This window comes from Typopeltis vanoorti, chromosome 1 (genome assembly GCF_054136105.1).
Source record: "Typopeltis vanoorti isolate ZY-2024b chromosome 1, IOZ_Tvanoo_1.0, whole genome shotgun sequence".
NCBI lineage: Eukaryota > Metazoa > Arthropoda > Arachnida > Uropygi > Thelyphonidae > Typopeltis > Typopeltis vanoorti.
This window is the reverse complement of record NC_143549.1, coordinates 117,658,881-117,679,207: the sequence shown is the minus strand read 5'-3', so window position 1 is coordinate 117,679,207 and position 20,327 is coordinate 117,658,881. Positions and strand designations below refer to the sequence as shown.

At 34.8% G+C, this 20,327-nt stretch overlaps 1 protein-coding gene across 1 annotated transcript in view; it reads right to left on the bottom strand.

Moving 5' to 3' along the window:
• Positions 1-1,545: 1,545 nt before the first annotated feature.
• The window catches only part of sip3 (septin interacting protein 3), a 306,647-nt gene continuing 287,865 nt past the window's right edge, over positions 1,546-20,327 (bottom strand). The window contains exons 13-14 of the mRNA XM_090399016.1: positions 12,153-12,277; positions 1,546-1,967 (exon numbers count right to left, since the gene is read on the bottom strand). Coding sequence (XP_090255142.1) covers positions 1,798-1,967; positions 12,153-12,277 — 295 coding nt within the window. The 3' untranslated portion in view covers positions 1,546-1,797. The remainder of the gene's footprint in view (positions 1,968-12,152; positions 12,278-20,327) is intronic.

Genomic DNA, 20,327 nt, shown 5'->3' with positions numbered 1-20,327 from the left:
CAGACTGTTCAAGGCTCAAGGTATTGAATATAAGACTCATGTTCTTCTAGCCAAATAAAAGCAGATCTTCCTGTTTGTCAGAATTAAGATAACCTACAAGAGCAAGGAATCTGGTAGACACCTGGATAATTGAGATGTGGAAGCATGTCCTTTGAAGAAGTGAGAAAGGTGGAGATTTTCTGATGGGGCAAAGGGCAACAAAAATATTTAATGAATTTTTGGTAAAATCAAAAGTTCATTTTCTGTTAGTGGATGACTGGAAACATTGATGGAAACACAGACATTAGTACTGGTTCTAGAGTGGTTTACCAGTGAATTAAAAGAATTAAAAACCTTTAGCTTATGAGAATTAAAAACCTTTAGGTATGAAGTTGATGATATGCCCAAAATACTGTTAAAACTTTCAGCCACTAATACAGATTCTAAGGCGTTCTAGATATAAACAATTTCTCTATTTAAGTGGGCTTGATATTTTTTTTTCAGCTATGTATAGCTGATAATTTAAAAGTGACCTGCTGACCTATTAAGTAATCGTGGAATGGCTTTATAAAGATACAAGTGAAACTTTACTTCACTCGACTAACTTAAACAGATTTGATGGTCTATGCCTATCCCCCCTTTGTGGGAGACAGGAAAGATTGGCTGATTTAAAAAGTACTAATTTTATTTTATTATGTGTGTGTGTGTGTGTGCACACATTTTTTTTAAAAATAGGTTAGGAAATTTAATTACCTTTTTTAGTTATCTTACATAGCTACTTAGGTAGTGCCTTTTGGAATTGTTAGTTATTGTTCGATTAGTTTTTTACATGTGCTGAAGATGCCTTTGATACTTAGGCAAAAATTACACTAATAAAATATTTTACGTGAGTTTATTCAAGTATTATAATTTATTTAAAATAATGAAATCATTAACTGCCATTAATTTTATTCAGTCTGCATTCATTCCACAAAGCTTCAAGATGGCAGTTTTTCTTACTCCTTTCAGTTTGAAAATATATGCAGTCAATTCTTGATACGATATTCTCTGAAAACCAAAGAAACAATTTGTTATAATGACAGGTTTGCTATAGTGAATTTCCTTTAGAATTGCAACAATGGTGTAGGATGTTGGCTGGGACTTTTCAATTTGTACTGAAATGAAGTTACTATGTATTTGACCACGATTTCTACCATTTTAACTACAAAATATATATCATGCATACCCAAAAACTGAATTATTTTTGAATTTTATGCAACATTAGTTTAATTAGAATAATTATGATTATATGAAAACTCAAATTCAGTAAAAAAAGGAATGCTATGTTATAAAATATGAACTCTGCATCTTCATGAATAATACAAATTAAAAAATACATTAAGTACACACTGACCTAAAAAAACATTACATATAATAATATCTTAGATAATAATAATAATATATAATAAAAGGCACTGTTAGCAAAATTAAAGAATTTGAAATTTCATTGTGAAAGTTTTCTTCTCCCTCTACTTCAGTATTTTCTCAAGACCTTACCTTTCATAATTAAGTTTTAAAACCAAAAGAAAACTTTTAGAGGATTTATTAAGACAAAATACAATAAATACCGATATACATATTTTTTTTCTGTGTTTTGGAAGTGAACTTTCCTTTCCAAAAAAATAAAATAAATAAATAAAACTTGCTTTAATTTCTTTTCTTTTGTTTTATTATCCCAAACACAGATGAGAGGCTTATCTCAAGTTCACAATTCAAAAGGCCATGTAGTAACATATTTTACAAAGATTTTAATCACACATTTGAAATGCTTTAACATCATTAATCAGGTGGAGGTGTATCAGCTGTGTCAGTTTGGGACCTATTAGTTGTTTCTTGCTTTTCTTGAGCAAATTTTTGAAGCCTCCTTCTCCGTATTTCAATTTGGGCACTTGTTTCAGAATCAGGTGGAGCTGCTACATCTTGTAAAGAGCTTTCACCTCCTGTGTCAGCTATGAAAATAAAAGATTCTCTTGAAACATATTAAACTGACAAGTTAATAATATAAGGCACATGCTACAACTCAATAGCATCAAAAAGTTCACACAAATCACTATAATTTACTACCCCAAAACTACAAAATTTATTAAGATACAAAAACAAAATGACATGATTGTTATTCTAATGAATAATGAAACACAACCTGAAGCAACTGTAAGTAGATCAAAAAGGAGTATAGTAAACAACCCTCCTGAAGAATAATAATGCACTCAGCTATTATACCAACAGGTTTCAGTCTTATTAGCAATTGTCAAACTCTATATGATGATACATTTCTATCATATCCTTTTTTCTGCCTGCAACCAAATTTTGAAACTGCAAACCATCAATCTCTGAATCTTCTTCACTTTCATTCTGAAGAAAGGCAGGTAACTAAATCTGTGTACAATGGATCCAAGTGTCATATTAAAGCTTCATAAAGAGGGTAATAACTTCCTTATCTCTACTTGTTAGCATGTGTTCAACATTAAAATGGTCTTTTAAATTCCACTTTTGTATGTATCCTCTGAATTTCAACTCTGTTCACTATTATTTCCAAGTTCCTAGCCTCATCAATTTCTTAATGAAATTGCTGGATGGAGCTTATAAAAGTTTTACAGATGTCACACTGCATAATTCAGAACACTTAGAAGGTTGAATTTCAAAGGGTTGTAATAAAGCTCTCACAAGTATCCATTTATAAAACATGGATAAAACTGAATGTGAGCACTAAATGTTTTCTTTCTCTCTCTCTCTCTCTCTCTCTCTAAAATTTATGAAGTATAGTGAAAATAGGCTAAAAAGAAGAGAAAGTGGAAGAGAAACTGAGAAAAACAAGCTGGGTTTAGGATCAGATTTTCAACTTGAGGACAAACAGTTGAAAAATCAAGGAATATAACAAGGAATCTTTTAAGTTTTGTAGATCAGGAAACACATATGCATGCTAGTGAAAAGCTCTTCAAAATGCTATAATTATATAGTGTAAACAAGAACTTATACAGAGCAATATAAAGAATTGAAGGAGGTACAGGAAGATGCTTTAATATAAATTCAGGTGTGAAACAAGTGTGCACATTACCTTCACTCTAATTCATCATCTATGTGGATCACATTACGAAGGAAAGTGGTACTGAACATAAGAAAAAATTATTAGAGGTTTAATCTGTTCTTTACAGATATTATACACTTAAATATAGTATAAGTCTTCAGAATACTTTAAATAAATTCAGTAGCTGTGAAATGAAAATCTTCAAAAGAAATACAAAAACCAGGAAAACAGATAGGATATATCAAATACATACAGAATGGAGAACCAACAGAATAATTAAAATATTTCAACTATTTAAGCACAATTTTTAGTGAAGATGTAAATGAAATATGGAAACAGACAAGATAAGCAAAGCTATTATGACAGAGAGCCAAGTGAATATGGAATTCAGAGAAACTAATTAAAACACTACACTTGCTACATACAAGATGATGTTTCAAATCAATTTTAACTTATGGATCTGAGAGTTTGGTTTGAAATAAAACAGATGAGCAAAGGCAGCAGACCATAAATGTAAGTTCTGAGAAAAAAAATAGGGGAAGAGGGAATATATGGTATTAAAGACAGAATCATTAAAAATGAAGTATTAGAAAGTAACTCAATATTGTTAACAATAAGGAACAAGTGAGCAGAGGTGATGTTAATTTAATAGGACAGGAGAGACCAGCAGTCCAGGAGTTTCATGTCAAAAAGGAAGCCTAGAAACAGACCCAGATGAAGACAAAGATCTGGGTAGACTGATGCAGTTAGATATACATATAAAAAATATAAAAAATTGATATCTAACCACATCAGATAGAACAGCCTTATAAGTTATAAGACTAAGAGTTGACAATATTAGTCTTGAGAAATAAGTCTAATTGGGAGAAAAATTGTCAACAGGATATTAGTAATAATGTGAGTAGTACTACTATAATATTCTGAAATATCAAAAAATTTCATATAATAAATTTTCATAAAAATAATGACCAATTTCTTGTAGTCCATTATCTATGCTCTGCTCAAATTCTAGTTGTCATTATATACAAATTAAACAGCAGCTGACTACCAAGCCAGGTGGCACCATTAGTTACCTTTTGCTTAATTCGGTTCCACCATATACTAGTGTTTGAAGTGTCTTTTCTATCAACAACAACAACATTCTTATTTATCATGAGCTTCACGTTTATATCCAATTCCTCCAATTTATGTATGGGATTTCCATACAATATCCTGTCAAATACCACAGCAAAGTAGAGTAATATCATGGCTTTATTCATTTCTTTTATCCTGCTATAAGAAACTTCCTTTATTATAAGAAAGTGAGTGAATTACTATTATTATATCCATGCAATATATCATACCTTTCCTTAAACATTAACACACAAAGCATTCACAAATGACTCTGGCAACCCATTCCACTCACTCGCAACTCTTAAAAAAAAATTTTAAAAAATCAAGTCCTCACACCCCTATTAACCATATCTTTATTCAAGTTCCAGGCCCCTCAATCTATCCTTATAGGACACATTCCACAGATCACACACCATCCTGGTTGCTCGCATCCCCAAGAAACCCAGGAGACCAGATGTGGATGTATCAAAGCCCTTATAAAGAAGAATAACATATAATAAATTTAGTTTAATCCTCCATCCAAGTGTAAGCAAACAAAGTTTGTGCCTGAAAATATCTTCAGGACTGAGGTAAGGTAGTGCAACGCCAGGCAACTCCGAGAAGAGGTGGACCAAGCTCTCATCACTCCTTGTCTCAGTATCTCCCATAATATAAAGCCATCTCCTTGCGGACATGTATACTGCTATGCATTAAGGGAAGGGCCACTACCCAGACCAGTTTAGACCTTTATTGAGGTCTCATCAGTGGGAGGCAGACCCAAACGTGGAGATACAAAGGCAGAAGAAATAGGAGAGGTCATATTTACCTATACAAGTTGCCAACAGGATGGATAAAGGATTAAACTAAATTTATTATAGTCTAACCAAGTGCAAAATAAACTTCCAACACCAAAGAAGAATAACAACTTCCTTATCTCTACTTGTTAGTGTATTCTTCAATAGCCAAGTAATCTTATGAGCTGCCTTTGCAACCTTAGCTATGTTTAAACTTTAACACTGGCCTGATTGGCCAAGTGATTAGCATATCCACACTCCAGTCAAGAGGCTGCGGGTTCAAATCCCGCCAAGGGAATGGAAGTTTGTGATTGTCCTACTAACCAATTACCATATGTAGTGATGTGATCTGTATCCTGGTGCAGTATGTGATGTCTTTGAACCATAAATATATATATATATCAAAATCAAATCTAAACTTTAGCAATGCCTGCCTGAGTGTTGCAGTTAAGTGTTACAGTGCTCATACACTATAACACTCAACTTTATTCAGGTACTGTTTTCATTAACTGTCTGTATACAGCTGACAGACAGTATCTGAATAAAGTCAAAGTTGAACCAGTAGCTGCATCTGCAGTCTCTTTTCGTGTCCCTTGATTCCAATGAGGCCGAGAATCAAACACAAGCAAACATCAAAATTAAGGGTTTCAATTTAATAAAAGAATTGTAAAATGTTACAGAATAACAGATGTGGATTATACATAAGAAAACAGATGTTCTCTAAAGAACTCAGTCTATATAAATCAAGCATTTAGCAGTTTTCTTTTATGTGCTAAAGCACAAGCAGTATTGCAAGCAGCTCAATGTGTAGTTACTATTACTACACTCAAATGGAATCTGATTCGAAACAATGTGGCCAGGAAAAACCAGACAATCATCTGACAGAGGACTCAGCTGCTAGTAGATACAGGTAAGAAATCAGAGTACTCCACTCTGTCTTCACTTAATAGATGAAGACAGATTGATGATGAAATATCCAAAATCCTTAGCTGGCATAGAAAGAAAGAGACACAATGAAGTACACACCTCCCATGGCAGAACACTATCATGTTCAGTGCTAATAATGTCATTTACATTATTAGCACTGAACTTAAAATAACTGAAGTTATTTTAGCACACACACACCAAAGATGCAAATGGAAGTATGATATGAGCATCATAGTGACCAGCCCATGGATTAGTTTATTACAGGGAAGAAACAGGAGTCCATATAGGATGCTAAGACCTAAATTTTATTTTTAGGGCATAATTAAATGATAAATATTTCCATCAAAATGAGTGAGTAGGTTCATCTGCTTCAATATAAAGCCTCTGACTAAGGTAACATGTGAAATGCACCAGTAGTTATTCATATATACCTTTATGATCGTTAGGATCAAACCATTGTAAACGAATCACAACTTTGCAGAAGCAAAGACTTGCGACCAATAAAATCCAGTAGGTGAAGCAAAGGAATATTGATCAGCACCCCATTCTGTAAACAGGATAACAGCATGGAAGATATTCAATCCATTTATGTGTACCAGCCAATAATAAAAAGTATGATAGGAAAAATAAGCCTATGAGTGTGAACGTAAACAAAATGAAGGAGAGAGTGCTGTATGGAGACTCATTAGTACGAGGTGTGTTAGTAGAGGATTTGACAAAATCGTACCAACCTGGTGCGACCATAAAGGATGTAACTGAGTCTATTAGAGAGCAAAAGGAAAGGGTGAAAGAAATGATTGTTGTGGCAGGTACGAATGATTTGAAAGGAGATAAAATGGAAATGATAGAGGACCTGAATGAATTGTTTGAGGTAGCAAAAGAAAAGAGTGAGAGAGTTAGGATGATTAGTCTTCTGCTGCGGTATGACAGTGAAGTGTTTAAAAGGAGTGCCATAATTGCAAATGACTTTATGCGTGGGTTATGTGTGACGAGTGGTGTGGAATTTGTAGACGCCTGGAGTGAGTTCAATGGGCGAAAGGATCTATATAAAATGGATGGCTTGCATTTGAATGGATATGGTGTAAGGAGACTTGAAAAAGTGTTGCTGAATGTAGTGGATGTGCAAAATCAGGGAAACTAGATTTATTGAGGGGGGGGGGGGTAGATATACAGACCTTAGGGAGGCAATTGAATGTATGAATGAGTATAATATGCCCAAGCGAATAAGGACAACAAATCAGAATGGGATAATTAATATAAGGCATGAAGATAGGGATGGGGGTCTTAAATTCATGTACACTAATGCTAAGAGTATTAGGAACAAGAAGGAAGAGTTTTTGGCCATGGTTGGCACTTCCAGACCACAGGTTATTGGCATTAGTGAATCATGGCTAACTGTAGATGATACAGCTAGTGGGATTGAATGTGATGGGTATAGTGTGTTCAGGAATGACAGGGAGAATAAAATGGGGGTAGGAGTATTGTTGATGATAGCTGATGAGCTACAGCCAAGGAGAATAGAAGATGAATTGCAGGATAGAGAAAAGAGCACATTTGAGGCCATTTGGTGTGAGTTGTGGCTAGCAGAACAAAATATACAATTGGGTGATGCAATAGACCAGGTGATGGAAAAGATGGAGACAGTATGCACAAGCAAATAGAAGAAATGAGTGGAAGGAGGGTGATTATTATGGGAGATTTCAACTATGGTCGCATTGATTGGAGTGAGGAGAGGACACACGGGAGGAAGGAATTGGATTTTATGCGGTTATTAAGGGATAACTATCTGCGACAGCATGTAATGGAAAATACTAGGGATCAGAGAGTGCTTGACCTAGTAATTACATCTGAGGATTTGGCTGTAACAAACATGACTACATTGCCATCAATTGGTGAGAGTGATCATAGCGTCTTGACTTGGGAGGTGGCTAAAGGTGTAGAATTTTCAATTAAGACAGGGTACATGTGGAATTATCGGGCTGGAAAGTATGACAAGCTTAGGAGTTTGATTGGCTCAGTGCCATGGCATGTACAACTGCAAGGACTAGAAGTTGATAGTGCATGGGAGGCAGTTAAGAAGTGTTTGCATGAAGCAATGGCTGACTGTATACCTAGAGTCCGAATAATAAATCAAGTAGGGGTTAAATGGATGAATAACACCATTAAGCTTGAGCTGCAAAAAAAGAAACAATTATGGAGGGAATTTAAGGAGAAAGGTGACCGGCCGACACATGAACGGTATAAAGCACAGGCCAGAAGGGTAACGAGTGTGGTAAGAAAAGCAAAAAAGGATTACGAAAGAACATTAGCCATGCAGGCTAAAGAGAATCCGAAACAGTTTTTTCGATATGTTGTTGCAAGTAAAAGAAAAATGTATATGGCAGAATGATTTTAAAGAATGCCGATGGTAGGGAGGTAACTGAATCAGTTGATATAGTTGAGTTACTAAGTGAACACTTTGCAAGAACATATCATCCAGGTGGCGACATTGCAGAAATGAATAAACCAGTAGATTATACGGGAATTGTGGTGAACGAAATGGAAGTGAGTAGTCTACTGCACAACCTCAATGTCAATACATCTGTGGGATTGGATGGTATACCAGCTCGTGTTGTATGAGAAGCGGCTAAAGAATTGTCAGTACCTTTGACCATTTTGTTTAATTTGAGTCTCGGGTCTGGGTTAGTCCCGAGGGGGTGGAAAGAGGGGAAAATAGTTCCACTGCATAAAGGTGGTTCCAAGACTGTTGTTGTAAATTACCGACCGATTAGCATTTCAGGAATCGTTGTCAAGGTCTTAGAGATTTTAGTCAAGAAAAGAATACAGGATTGGATAGATGAAAATGGGATATTGTATGGGAGACAACATGGTTTTGTGAAGGGTAGATCATGCCTCAGTAACTTGCTCATGTTTTATAACACAGTGACGGCTGAACTGGATAAGGGTAATGGGTTTACAGTGATTCTACTGGACCATGCCAAGGCCTTTGACAGGATACCACAACATGGAACTCTAATCAGTAAACTGGAGCAGATGGCAATGGATATAGGGTTGGTGAGATGGATAGAAGGGTGGTTGATGGAGAGATACCAGAGAGTGGTTTATTCAGGAGTTGAGTCTAAAAGACTGCTTGTGACTAGTGGTGTTCCACAGGGCTCTGTTCTTGGACCACTACTTTTCAATTTGTTCATCAATGATATAGAAGAGGATCCAAGAGGAAGTGTTCACTTGTTTCCTGATGATACAAAGTTGGGTAGAGCAATTGTGAGTGCACGGCATGTCAAAATTTTACAGGATGATTTGGATAGTTTGTGGCTAGGAAAAATGGATGTCAATTTAATGTGGCAAAGTGTAATGTTATGCATTTTGGGGTGAAAAAAATAGCAGCAGTATATCACATTGGTGGAACCGTACTCCAGGAGATTGATGAGGCCAGGGATTTGAGAGTGTTGGTGGATAAGGAATTGAAGTTTAGGGGCACATTGCAAAATGTGGCTAAATCAGCTCATCAAATCACTTGGCTTCTGAAAAATACTTTAACATGCAGAGACAAACAAGTTATTGTTCCTCTGTATCGAGCCTTGATAAGACCCCATCTGGACTACTGTGCCCAGTTATGGACACCAGGGTTTCTTCGTGATGGGGAGGAAGTGGAGAGGATCCAGAGACGAGTGTCCAAGATGATAGCAGGTCTGTGGAATGAACCTTATGAGAATAGGTTGAAGATTTGTGGGTTGCAAAAATTGGTCGATAGGCGGAAAAGGGGTGTATGATTGAGACATTCAAATTACTGAAGGGTTTCTATAAGATTAATCCAGAAGATATTTTTGAAAATAGGACTGGTGGTGGGAGGACTAGGGGCCAAGCATGGAAGGTGGGCAAGAATGTGGTTAACAAGGGTGTTAGAGCTAGGTTTTTTACTTGGAGAGTGGTGAACGAGTGGAATAAGCTGCTGGAGTCTGTGGTGGGTGCTACGACCATGAAGGAGGCAAGGTATGATAGATACTGTGTGAATGTCGAATAGTTGTTCTTGATATGATGTTAGGGCCCCCCCCCCCCCCCCTTGATGAGTCTGTCGACTCCTTGGAGTTGCCCGGAATAATAATAATAATAATAATAGTTCCATCGATTGGTTAACAGAACTCTGTCTTTATCAGCTTTGCCCATTCATTTCTTATTTTTCCCCATATGCTAAATAAATTAATTAAAAACAATTACTTGATTGTAATACCTGTTCTACAACAAGTGTTTTTGTATTCTAAAGGCAATATGAAATTCAGTGAATATCAACAGCATAAATTATATTTTCAGTAAAATAATGTGGTTGTAAGCTAAAACTACACTTCATACTTCTCCTATCATTTCAATCTGTCACAGATCATAGGAAAATGTCTGAAATCTTAAGCTATCCTAGACAACTGTTTCTTTCAGAAGGTATTAAGAATTGTGCATATGAAACTTTTAATATGCTAGGATTCATGCATATAAGGAGTTTCATCTGATCATATTATTATTTGACATTAATAACAGTATAACATTTTCTACATTCACCATTTCTCCAAACTAATGTCTATACAACTTCACAGATGCTTAACCTCCCTACCGGCTGAGGTGGATAAAATAGTGAGACCAAATTGTACTTCTTATCGAAATTTATTCAACGGGTATTAGAGAATCATATCTAGATTTAGCTGGACATCTATAGACATCATGGCCGGTTAATGTCCTCTTTCATCCATATGTTGTGCCTGCTTAAAAAAAAAAAAAAAAGGAAAAAAAAAAAAGGAAAAAAAAGTTGTTTCCAGTGAGTAATCCTGTGACCTAAATGTTGGTGTTCTTCAATCTTTTTCTACATAAATATTAGGGTAAAAAAAAAAAAAAAAATTATTTTGCATTTGAAGGGTGCACCAGAGCAAGCACCTATTTGTATGCTGTTATAATTCATTCTAAATAATCCTAAACATACAGTATATGTTTAGGATTACAGAAAAACAGATTAGGTCATGAAATGAGTGTATAATCCTGACACATGTGTCTCTAGTAGTTTGTTTTGTAAGTGGGAAAAGACTGCCACTTCAATGCATAGCATGTAAACTCACATCATTCCAGAGACAAGTGACCAAGATGATAGCAGGTCTGTGGAATGAACCTTATGAGAATAGGTTGAAGATTTGTGGGTTGCAGAAATTGGACGATAGGCGAAGGAGGGGTGATATGATTGAGACATTCAAATTACTGAAGGGTTTTATAAGATTGATCCAGAAGATATTTTTGAAAATATGACTGGTGGTGGGAGGACTAGGGGCCATGCATGGAAGCTGGGCAAGAGCGTGGTTGACAAGGGTGTTAGTGCTAGGTTCTTTACTTGGAGAGTGGTAAATGAGTGGAATAAGCTTCCAGAGTCTGTTGTGGGTGCTACGACTGTGAATGAGTTCAAGGCAAGGTATGATAGATACTGTGTGAATGTTGAATAGTTGTTCTTGACATGATGTTAGGGCCTCCCTCGATGAGTCTGTCGACTCCTTGGAATTTCCCGGAACAATTAATAATAATAATAATAATAATAATCACTTGAATGGCCCTAATAAATGTTCTTCACATCACAGAGAGGATTCAAATCTTTCCAATGAATAAAGAAAATAGTAGACTTCATGCTAATAACAAGCCTACTGAAGTATAACTTTTTTCCTTTTTCCAGTCTCTAACAAATCCAGCAATAAAACACAATGTACTCTGATGACATAACCTCTTACTGAGATCAATGTTATTTAATTTACTTTTATTAGACACTTAAAAATTATATACATACAAATGTAAATTGGATTTACATTTGTGTGCATATAATTACTGTATGTTTTACTGCATTTACTAAACATTGCAACAGCAACTAATAATTAAATTTAACAAGAAATGCTATTCAATATATTAAACTTAGCAACAAGTTTTCCATTAAGAGATGCAAATTGTTACACCCAAAAATCTGAAATGTAAGGAATAACAGAACTGCATTAAAATTTTCACACATATATTTCTTTAAAATATGCACTATGCATTTTCATCACATGGAGGATCCATGTGATTAAAAAAAAAAGTATTTTTTAATCAAACACCCTCAATATGAAAGATCTTAACAGTAATAGATCTAGCATATGATAAAGCTAGCACCAACTGCTGTTCAAAAAGAAGCTGACCCTATATTTACCATTAAAAATATACCGTTCATTAATATTTTCCATAATTAAAAAATCATTTAACACATTTTTTTTTTCCTGATTATTATGTTAAGTATTCTTCACCTTTTAATGGATGTGATAAATTTAAAACGGAAGACTCGGAATTTACACCAGATCCTGGAGAAACACTGTTTTGATCTGAATTCTGGGTGGAATGGGATGGTCCTGCTACACTAGTTGGCACAGCTCTAAGAAAAATTTACATAATTTAAAGCATTCTAATTTATAGCATATTTTTTGTTTCTATTTTAAAAAAATATAATTCATTCTGTAATATTAATTATACTCTATAACAAACAAATCACAGCAGTATACTGCAATTAATTTCATACCAAAGTGTTCTTTTCACAGATTGCTATATTTCACAAAGTGCTATTTTTCATAAGGTTCACAGAACTTTTCTCAGGAAATCCAACAGTTATTACTAAATAATGCTCCCATGTATATAGGCAGGGATGCAGTAGAAAAATAATTGAAATTCTTCATATTTATCAGATAATATCTTGGTGTGATTGTCTACAGACAATCACAATAGTCTTGCACAGGTAAGAAAAAGCAGCACTACTGAAGAAACCAAAATATCTCCACACACAAATGAAGATATTCCTCAATGTTTGGTCACTGGTTCCCTCCATTTCTTAAATACTCCCTCAATAACAAAAAATGCCATGTTATATTTTTATTGGATAACAGATAATTGAAAATTGATACTGTTTTGATAATGGGCATGAGTGGAAATCTTGATTAGGTGAGATAAAACTATGCTATACATAATTTAGGTGACCACATAATTTATCAGTAGATTTAATCTTTCAGGAAATGATATCATATACTAAAATATTAATTACAAAAACTTAATAATTTTCAACATTTCAGCAATGTTACAATCTTACGTGCACGCAGGAACTAACACTGAGCAAATGAGGCTGAATAAAGAACAGAAATTGGGCCTAGAGTCCTAAATGGTGCACCCTAGTGGGCTAAATTGGATTTGGACTGGCATTCTTAAAATGTACGAGGTGTGACAATTTAATTCCTGAAATAGCTGCGTAGTGTCGCCTGTATGGTAATTTGGTTGGAGTCACATGAGTAATAATCTTTGTACATGTTTTAACTATGCGTGTGTAATCCTCAAGCTGATTGAACATTTGCTACTTGGTTATTGCAAAAACAATAGAGATCTGTGTGTAAACTTTGTCATAAAAACGTGTGATCAAAATTTGGAGCAACGTGTTAATATCAAATTTTGTGTGAAAATCGGCAAAACTGCTACTGAAACATTGGAGCTGTCGATAGTGGCATATGGTGTGGATGCTTTAAAAAAGTCAAGTGTCTTTGAGGGGTATAAAAGATTCAAAGGTCTGCGAGATATGAACAGCAACCCCAGAAGTGAGCAGCCAAAAACAAATATGACAGATGCAAATGTAAACAGAGGGCAAAATTTGGTACAGTCTGACAGACGATTAAGTGTGTGATTAATGGCTGATGAGTCGCAAATGAATTGGAGAGAGAGAGTGGAGAACACACTGCAGTTACATCTATCTGTTTGTAGAATTTTTCTTGCCAAACGAAATATGCTGAGTTCATGGTGAACTGAAATAGGGTTGAGATATCAGGAGAAAATATGTCTAAGGTATATTTGCATGGGACACTGGTGAATAAGGAGACATCAGAACGTGGCCATATGGTTGGGAGTGCTTAAGAGCCAAAGCTGTATAATGAGAAGAGACCTCCGCATAGCTTTTAAAGGAATGTAGAGAACCGACCATGGGTTCTGACGTAATGTCCAATTCTCACCTTCTTGTGGTGCACCCTGTTAGTATCTACATGGATACGGAATGAATGATAGGCTGGAAATTTGGATTTAGCCAACCAAATTGCATTCTTATTGGCTTAAGCCACAAGTAAAATGATGGTACAAAATGACAATTTCATACCGGCTAAGGCATCACCCAGTTAAACAAGACTCCCACTGTTTTTGTCAGGGAACCAGGGTGAACAGCAAAAAGTCAGCTACTGGAACAAATCCTGAAACAAATCCCAATTCAACATAAAAGTTCAAGATTGGTACTATCGACATCAGAAGCCTGAATGGCAAAGAAATGAAACTAGCAGAAGACCTGGATAAGTACCAGATTGACATAACAGGCATGCCTGAAACAAAGAAGACAAAAACAGGTGAGATCTTTCTAAGCCTGAAAATTCTATATTCAGGCAATGACAATCATGGAAAAGAACGAGTAGCCATAGTATTCAACACTAAATACGAGGCTAAACCTCTTGAATGGCAGGCAATATCAAGTAGTGATGTGGGCAAATATCAGAATGGGGAACTGGACAATGAAACTTATTTGTGCCTATGGTTCCACAGATGGTTCTACTAAGGAAGAGGTGGAGGAATTTTTTGAGGTTTTAGAGAAAGCAAATGACACAATGAGGAAAGAAAAGTTGGTCCTTGTTGGGGATCTAAATAGCTGAGTAGAAAATTGTCAGACATACAGAAATCTTTTGGAAAAATTTGGAAAAAAGATTACATCTATTAATAATGGCAAATACCTGTTGGATTTCTGCTCGGGACATAGACTGGTTATTACTAACACCATGTTCCAACATAAAAATGTGCACAAATTCACATGGAGGGAAGAGGCAAGGAATAAGAAAAGCCTCATTGACTATGTTATTGTCGATAGTGATGTTTTTTCCATGGTGCAGGGCACCAGAGTGTACAAAGGATTTGAAATTGGAAGTGATCACCATTTATTTTTGAGCAGGAACAAATTGAATTTCATATTGAAAAGAAGAACATGTAAGAAAGTTGTAAAGCGAATAAAAGTTGAGCAGTTGTCAGATGTGAACTGTAGACTAAAATACACAAAAACATTATTCAAGAAAAATAAAAAGGGTATGAGAACAGGAACTAAACTTTGGAAATTCAGTGGGAAGCCCTGAAGAAAACATTGATTGATTCGGCCAGAGAGGCAATGTGGTGAGCAAGGATAGAAAAATCAGAAATCAATGGTGGACACAGAAAGTTAAAGCAGTGAAGGAAAAGAAGAAAGTATATCGAAAATTCCTGGCAAATAAGTCAGCTTGTGCTCTTAAAGAATACAGAGACAAATGTAAGAAAGCTAAATGCTATGTAAAACTAGCTAAACAAAAGTCACGGGAAGATTTTGGTAAGAACATAGAAAATAAATATCAAGAGGGTGGCAAGATATTCTTGAGGTTGTTGAAAAAAAGCTCAGAAATGGAGGAAAGAGTGCAGGAAAAGGAGTTAGAGATGATAAAGGTGAAATGAAAACTGGAGAAAAAAAAATATCCTTGATGTATCGAGTAATTATTAGTGATAAATGAAACAAGCAGTGACAACAGGCATGCAATCATGAATACATATCCATACTTGAAGTAGGTGAAGCCATCAAAAGCCTGAAATGTGGAATGGCAGCTGGGGTAGATGATATTCGACCAAAATGCTCAAGTATAGAGGTATAAAAGTTATTACTAACACTATGTTCCAACATAAAAATGTGCACAAATTCACACGGAGAGAAGAGGCTAGGAATAAGAAAAGTCTCATTGACTATGTTATTGTTGATAGTGATGTTTTCTCCCTGGTGCAGGACACCAGAGTGTACAGAGGATTTGAAATTGGAAGTGATCACTATTTAGTCTTGAGCAGGATAAAATTGAATTTCATATTGAAAAGAATATAATTTGTAAGAAAGTTTTAAAGTGAATAAAAGTTGAGCAGCTCTCAGATGTGAACTGTAGACTAAAATACAGAAAGATTATTGAAAAGAAAATGAAAGAGTTTGAGAACAGGAATCAAACCTTGGAGATTCAGTGGCAAACTCTGAAGAAAACATTGATTGATTCTGCCAGAGAGGCATGTGGTGAGGTTATCTGTAAGGATAAAAAAATCAGAACTCCCTGGTGGACACAGGAAGTTAAAGAGGCAGTGAAGGAAAAGAAGAAAGCATACCAAAAGTTCCTGTCAAATAAGGCAGCTTGTGCTCTTAGAGAATATAGAGACAAATGCAAGAATGCTAAACACTGTGTAAAACTAGCTAAACAAAAGTCATGGGAGGACTTTGGCAAGAATATAGAAAATAAATATCAAGAAGGTGGCAAAATATTCTGGAGGTTGTTGAAGAAGCTTAAGAATGGAGGAAAGAATGCTGTAAAAGGAATTAGAGATGATAAAGGTGACATGAAAACGGGAGAAAAAGATATCCTTGAAGTATGGAGTAATTACTTTGAAAAACTGCTAAATGAAACAAGCAGTGATGACAGCACAGTGGTAAAAAACACTGACCAGGCATGCAGTCAGGAATACATATCCATATTAGAAGTAGAAAAAGCCATCAAAGGCTTGAAATGTGGAAAAGCAGCAGGAGTAGATGATATTCGACCAGAAATGCTGAAGTATGGTGGTATAAGAGTCTTACAGTGGCTGCACTGCATAATTCAGAAGGCTTGGAAAAGGGACGAATTCCAGTTGACTGGAGTAGAGATCTTATAGTACCCATATACAAAAAAAGGAAATAAAACTGAATGGGAGAATTATAGAGGTATTTCGCTACTGAGTTTTCTCGTAAGATTTATGCAAGCATACTTGAGAAATGGTTGAGAAGGATTGCGGTAGGGGAAGCTTGATGAGGAACAAGCTGGATTCAGGTCAAATAGATGCCGCCAGGATCAGATTTTCACTTTATGACAAATAGTTAAAAAAATTGTGGAAATATAACAAAGATCAGTATTGAAGTTTTGTAGACCTGTAAAAGGCATATGACAAGGTGCCAAGAGAAAAGCTATTCAAAACGCTACAGTTATATGGTATCAATGGGGCGTTATATCAAGAAATACTTAGTCTTTATTTGAGTTGTAAGTCAGCAGATGGAATTGAAGGAAGTACAGAAAGATGGTTTGATATTAAATCTGGTGTCAGACAAGGATGTACATTATCCCATCTGTTATTCATTATCTATAAGGATTACATTATGAAGGAAAGCAGTATTAAACCTGGTATCAAAATTGGAGATGTTAATCTCAGCTCTTTACTTTATGCATATTATGTTATACTTTTAAATAAATCCAGTATACGAGTCTGCAAGATTCCCTGACTAACTTGAATAACTTTTCTAATAAATTTCATAAGAAAATCAGCAATAGCAAGAACAAAGACAATGAAAAAAGGTAGGAACATTGAAAATATCGAATGCATTATGAATGGAGAACCTACAGAGCAAGTAAAACATTTTAGCTACTTAGGCACAATTTTTAGTGAAGTATGGTAGGAAGTCAACTGAATAAATTTATATGAATAAGAAAGAAATTAGTCAAAATACTAAATTAGCTATATACAAGGTAGTGTTCAAACCAGTTTTAACTTACAGATCTGGGTTAGAAGTAAAACAGTTGAACAAAGACTAGAGACCACAGATATTGAGAGTCCTGAGAAAGATTAGAAGCATAAACAGATGGCATCAATGGCAATATCATATTAAAAACGAGGATATTAGGAAAGAACTTGACATTGTTAGCATCCAGGAATGTGTTAGCAGAGCTAATCTCAGGTGGTGTGGTTACTTAAACAGAATGGAGGAGGAAAGATTAGCAAAACAAGTGTTCTCTGCCAGGTTAGCAGGAAAAAGATATAGGTGAATTACATAAAAAGTAAAACGTAAAAATACAGTAAAAAGTAAAAGTGCCTTAAATGCAATAAATTAGAATTGCAAATCACTCAACACATTTTCTTTGATTATTCTAATTTTTTGGTTCAGAGGTGTATAAAAGACTTTCCATGGAATCTGCCTCAGTTTTAAAAAAACTTTCCAAACCTCAACAAATTTGAGTACATGAAACTGCCCCAAATCTTGGAAGCATACATTTTAAGATCGGCCCAAAGACCACGAATACCTAATTTAGTCCACTAGGGTGCACTGTTTAGGACTCCAGGCCTGATTTCTCTTGCCTTTATTCAGCCTCATTTGCTCAGTTTTAGTTTTTAATTGAGAAAATACTCTCTCGCTCTACAGGTGCTGAAGTACCTGGTAAGCTCAGAGAAAATTCTGCCAAATGAAGAATACCTACTATTCTATTGAGAATATTCTTTATTTGGTAGAATTTTTTTTATTTAAATAAAAATATAAAATTTTAATTAAAATTTAAATTTAAAAAGTAAATTTGAATAAAAAACAAACTAAAATTTAAATAATTAAAAAATATATATTTTAGGGTGAAATGTGTCTAGCTTCCTGTGTCTGAGCATGCTTTATTTTATTACCAAGCCCTCTACATGCTGTAGAGGGATGTTAGTTACATCACACTGAGAAAAGTTCAAGAGAAAAAAAGGATAAAGGATAGCATTTAAAAAAAAAAAAAAAAAAATTGAACAAAAGCTAAAATGGAAAGGATGCTGGAACAGTCATGGTCAAAGTGGGACATATCGTCATCTTACACATAATATTTCAAATTAATGGCAATAACATTCCGTTATTGATCTTATTTTTGAAGGCTGATTTCATATAGTCTAAAAACTCAAGCAGCATAATTGTCTTTCTTGAAGACTTCAATGTTCACAAATATAGCTTCTTACCATATCAGGATGCAGATGCCTTGATGTGGCATCTATATCCTGATATGGTAAGAAGGCATGCATGCACTAATGACCTCAAAGCTATACAAGTAGCAGCCAAGCTACAGCATAGTCTCCCCCCATAGTTGGACAATCACGAGATAAGTGCCAGACTAAGAGAGATACTCTGGTCCTCCAGGCTGGGGATTTTGCATAAGCCTGGTCATCATAAATAAAAGTCCTTATAAACTCAGGCTTCACATAGGAAATTCATCAGATAGAAATAAGATTATGATCAGGAGAGAATAAAAGTATAAGATTATGAATCTGACTTTCTAATAGCAGTTATATGAAATAAGAAGTATAATTATAAAAGAATTAGAATAAAAACATTGATCTCTCAATTATCCACCCTTCAGGATAATTGAGAGATCAAGATAAAGGAATGCTCAAATACCAACCTTTTAAGGAGTTAGTGTGTCAACCAACTTCAAGCACTGCATAATTTCTGTTGCTCAACCCCTCAATTACTTACCAGTAAATTATTTTCCCACTGGAATAATCAAAAGAAATAATAAAGTAAATGGAAAAATAAAATATAATAAATACACTTTTATAAATGACAGCATTAGTTGTTTATTAACTAGTTTTCTTCTTTATTTAGATGAGATACAAGATTCATATCCAAGGTCTTTTCCCTGCTAACAAATCTTTCCTTTTCCATTCTATTTAAGTGATTATATCATCTTAGATTAACTCTTCGTGTATTCTTCAATATTAATGATGTCTAGTTCTTTTCTAAAATCTTCACTCTTAATATGATTCTGCCACTGATATCCCCTTAAATTTTAGAGCTTTCATCACTGTTCCATTTAATTGAAATTATATACTCATGAATCAGTTATTTTCAAGACAGTGTCTCTGAGAACTTCTGATAGTAATCTTCACTATTTCTTCTTTGGGTAATGCTACATCAGAAAAACACTTGAACCAAGTTCAAGTGTTTCAGCATCCATAGTCCATTTTTTGTTTTTTGAATACAAAGATTTGTTTTTTAACTCCTAAGAATCCAGAAGCTTGGCTTTTCTGCCATTGACAGCAAAAGTTAATCTTCTGAATTCTTAATTTTCATTTTTTTTTTCCTCCAGAAAATATAATTTTGTTTAATCTGAACTTAAAAAGGATATGCATTTTAGTCAGATTAAGCGTTTACATGAATAAATTTCATAAAAATGGTTTGGGATATTTGTGAGACAAAGTTCATTCTCTTAAGCTGACTCCTGTTTTGTGTAACCTTTTCATATTCTCTTTTATTCCAGTAAAATTTATTCTTCAACTTGAAAACTAGCCTACACAAACTATTCCTATGATGAGTGACATACCTTCACCACCAATTTATTGCCCTACTGCTCACACTTCAATCCTTTCAAAAATAAAGAAATCCAATAACAGTATACATCTACACAGAAATCACTCAGTTAATGTGGCACTGAATAAATATAACTATCTATGCAGATTTTGTAACTTTTGATAAGTAAGAAGAGCCATATTTACATGAATGATTTCAAAAAAATCTATACCAACAGATTTTCTCTTTCTCCTTGACCACTTTTCCACACATGGCACTGATGTGCTATAGATTTCAACCAATGTATGGGTGG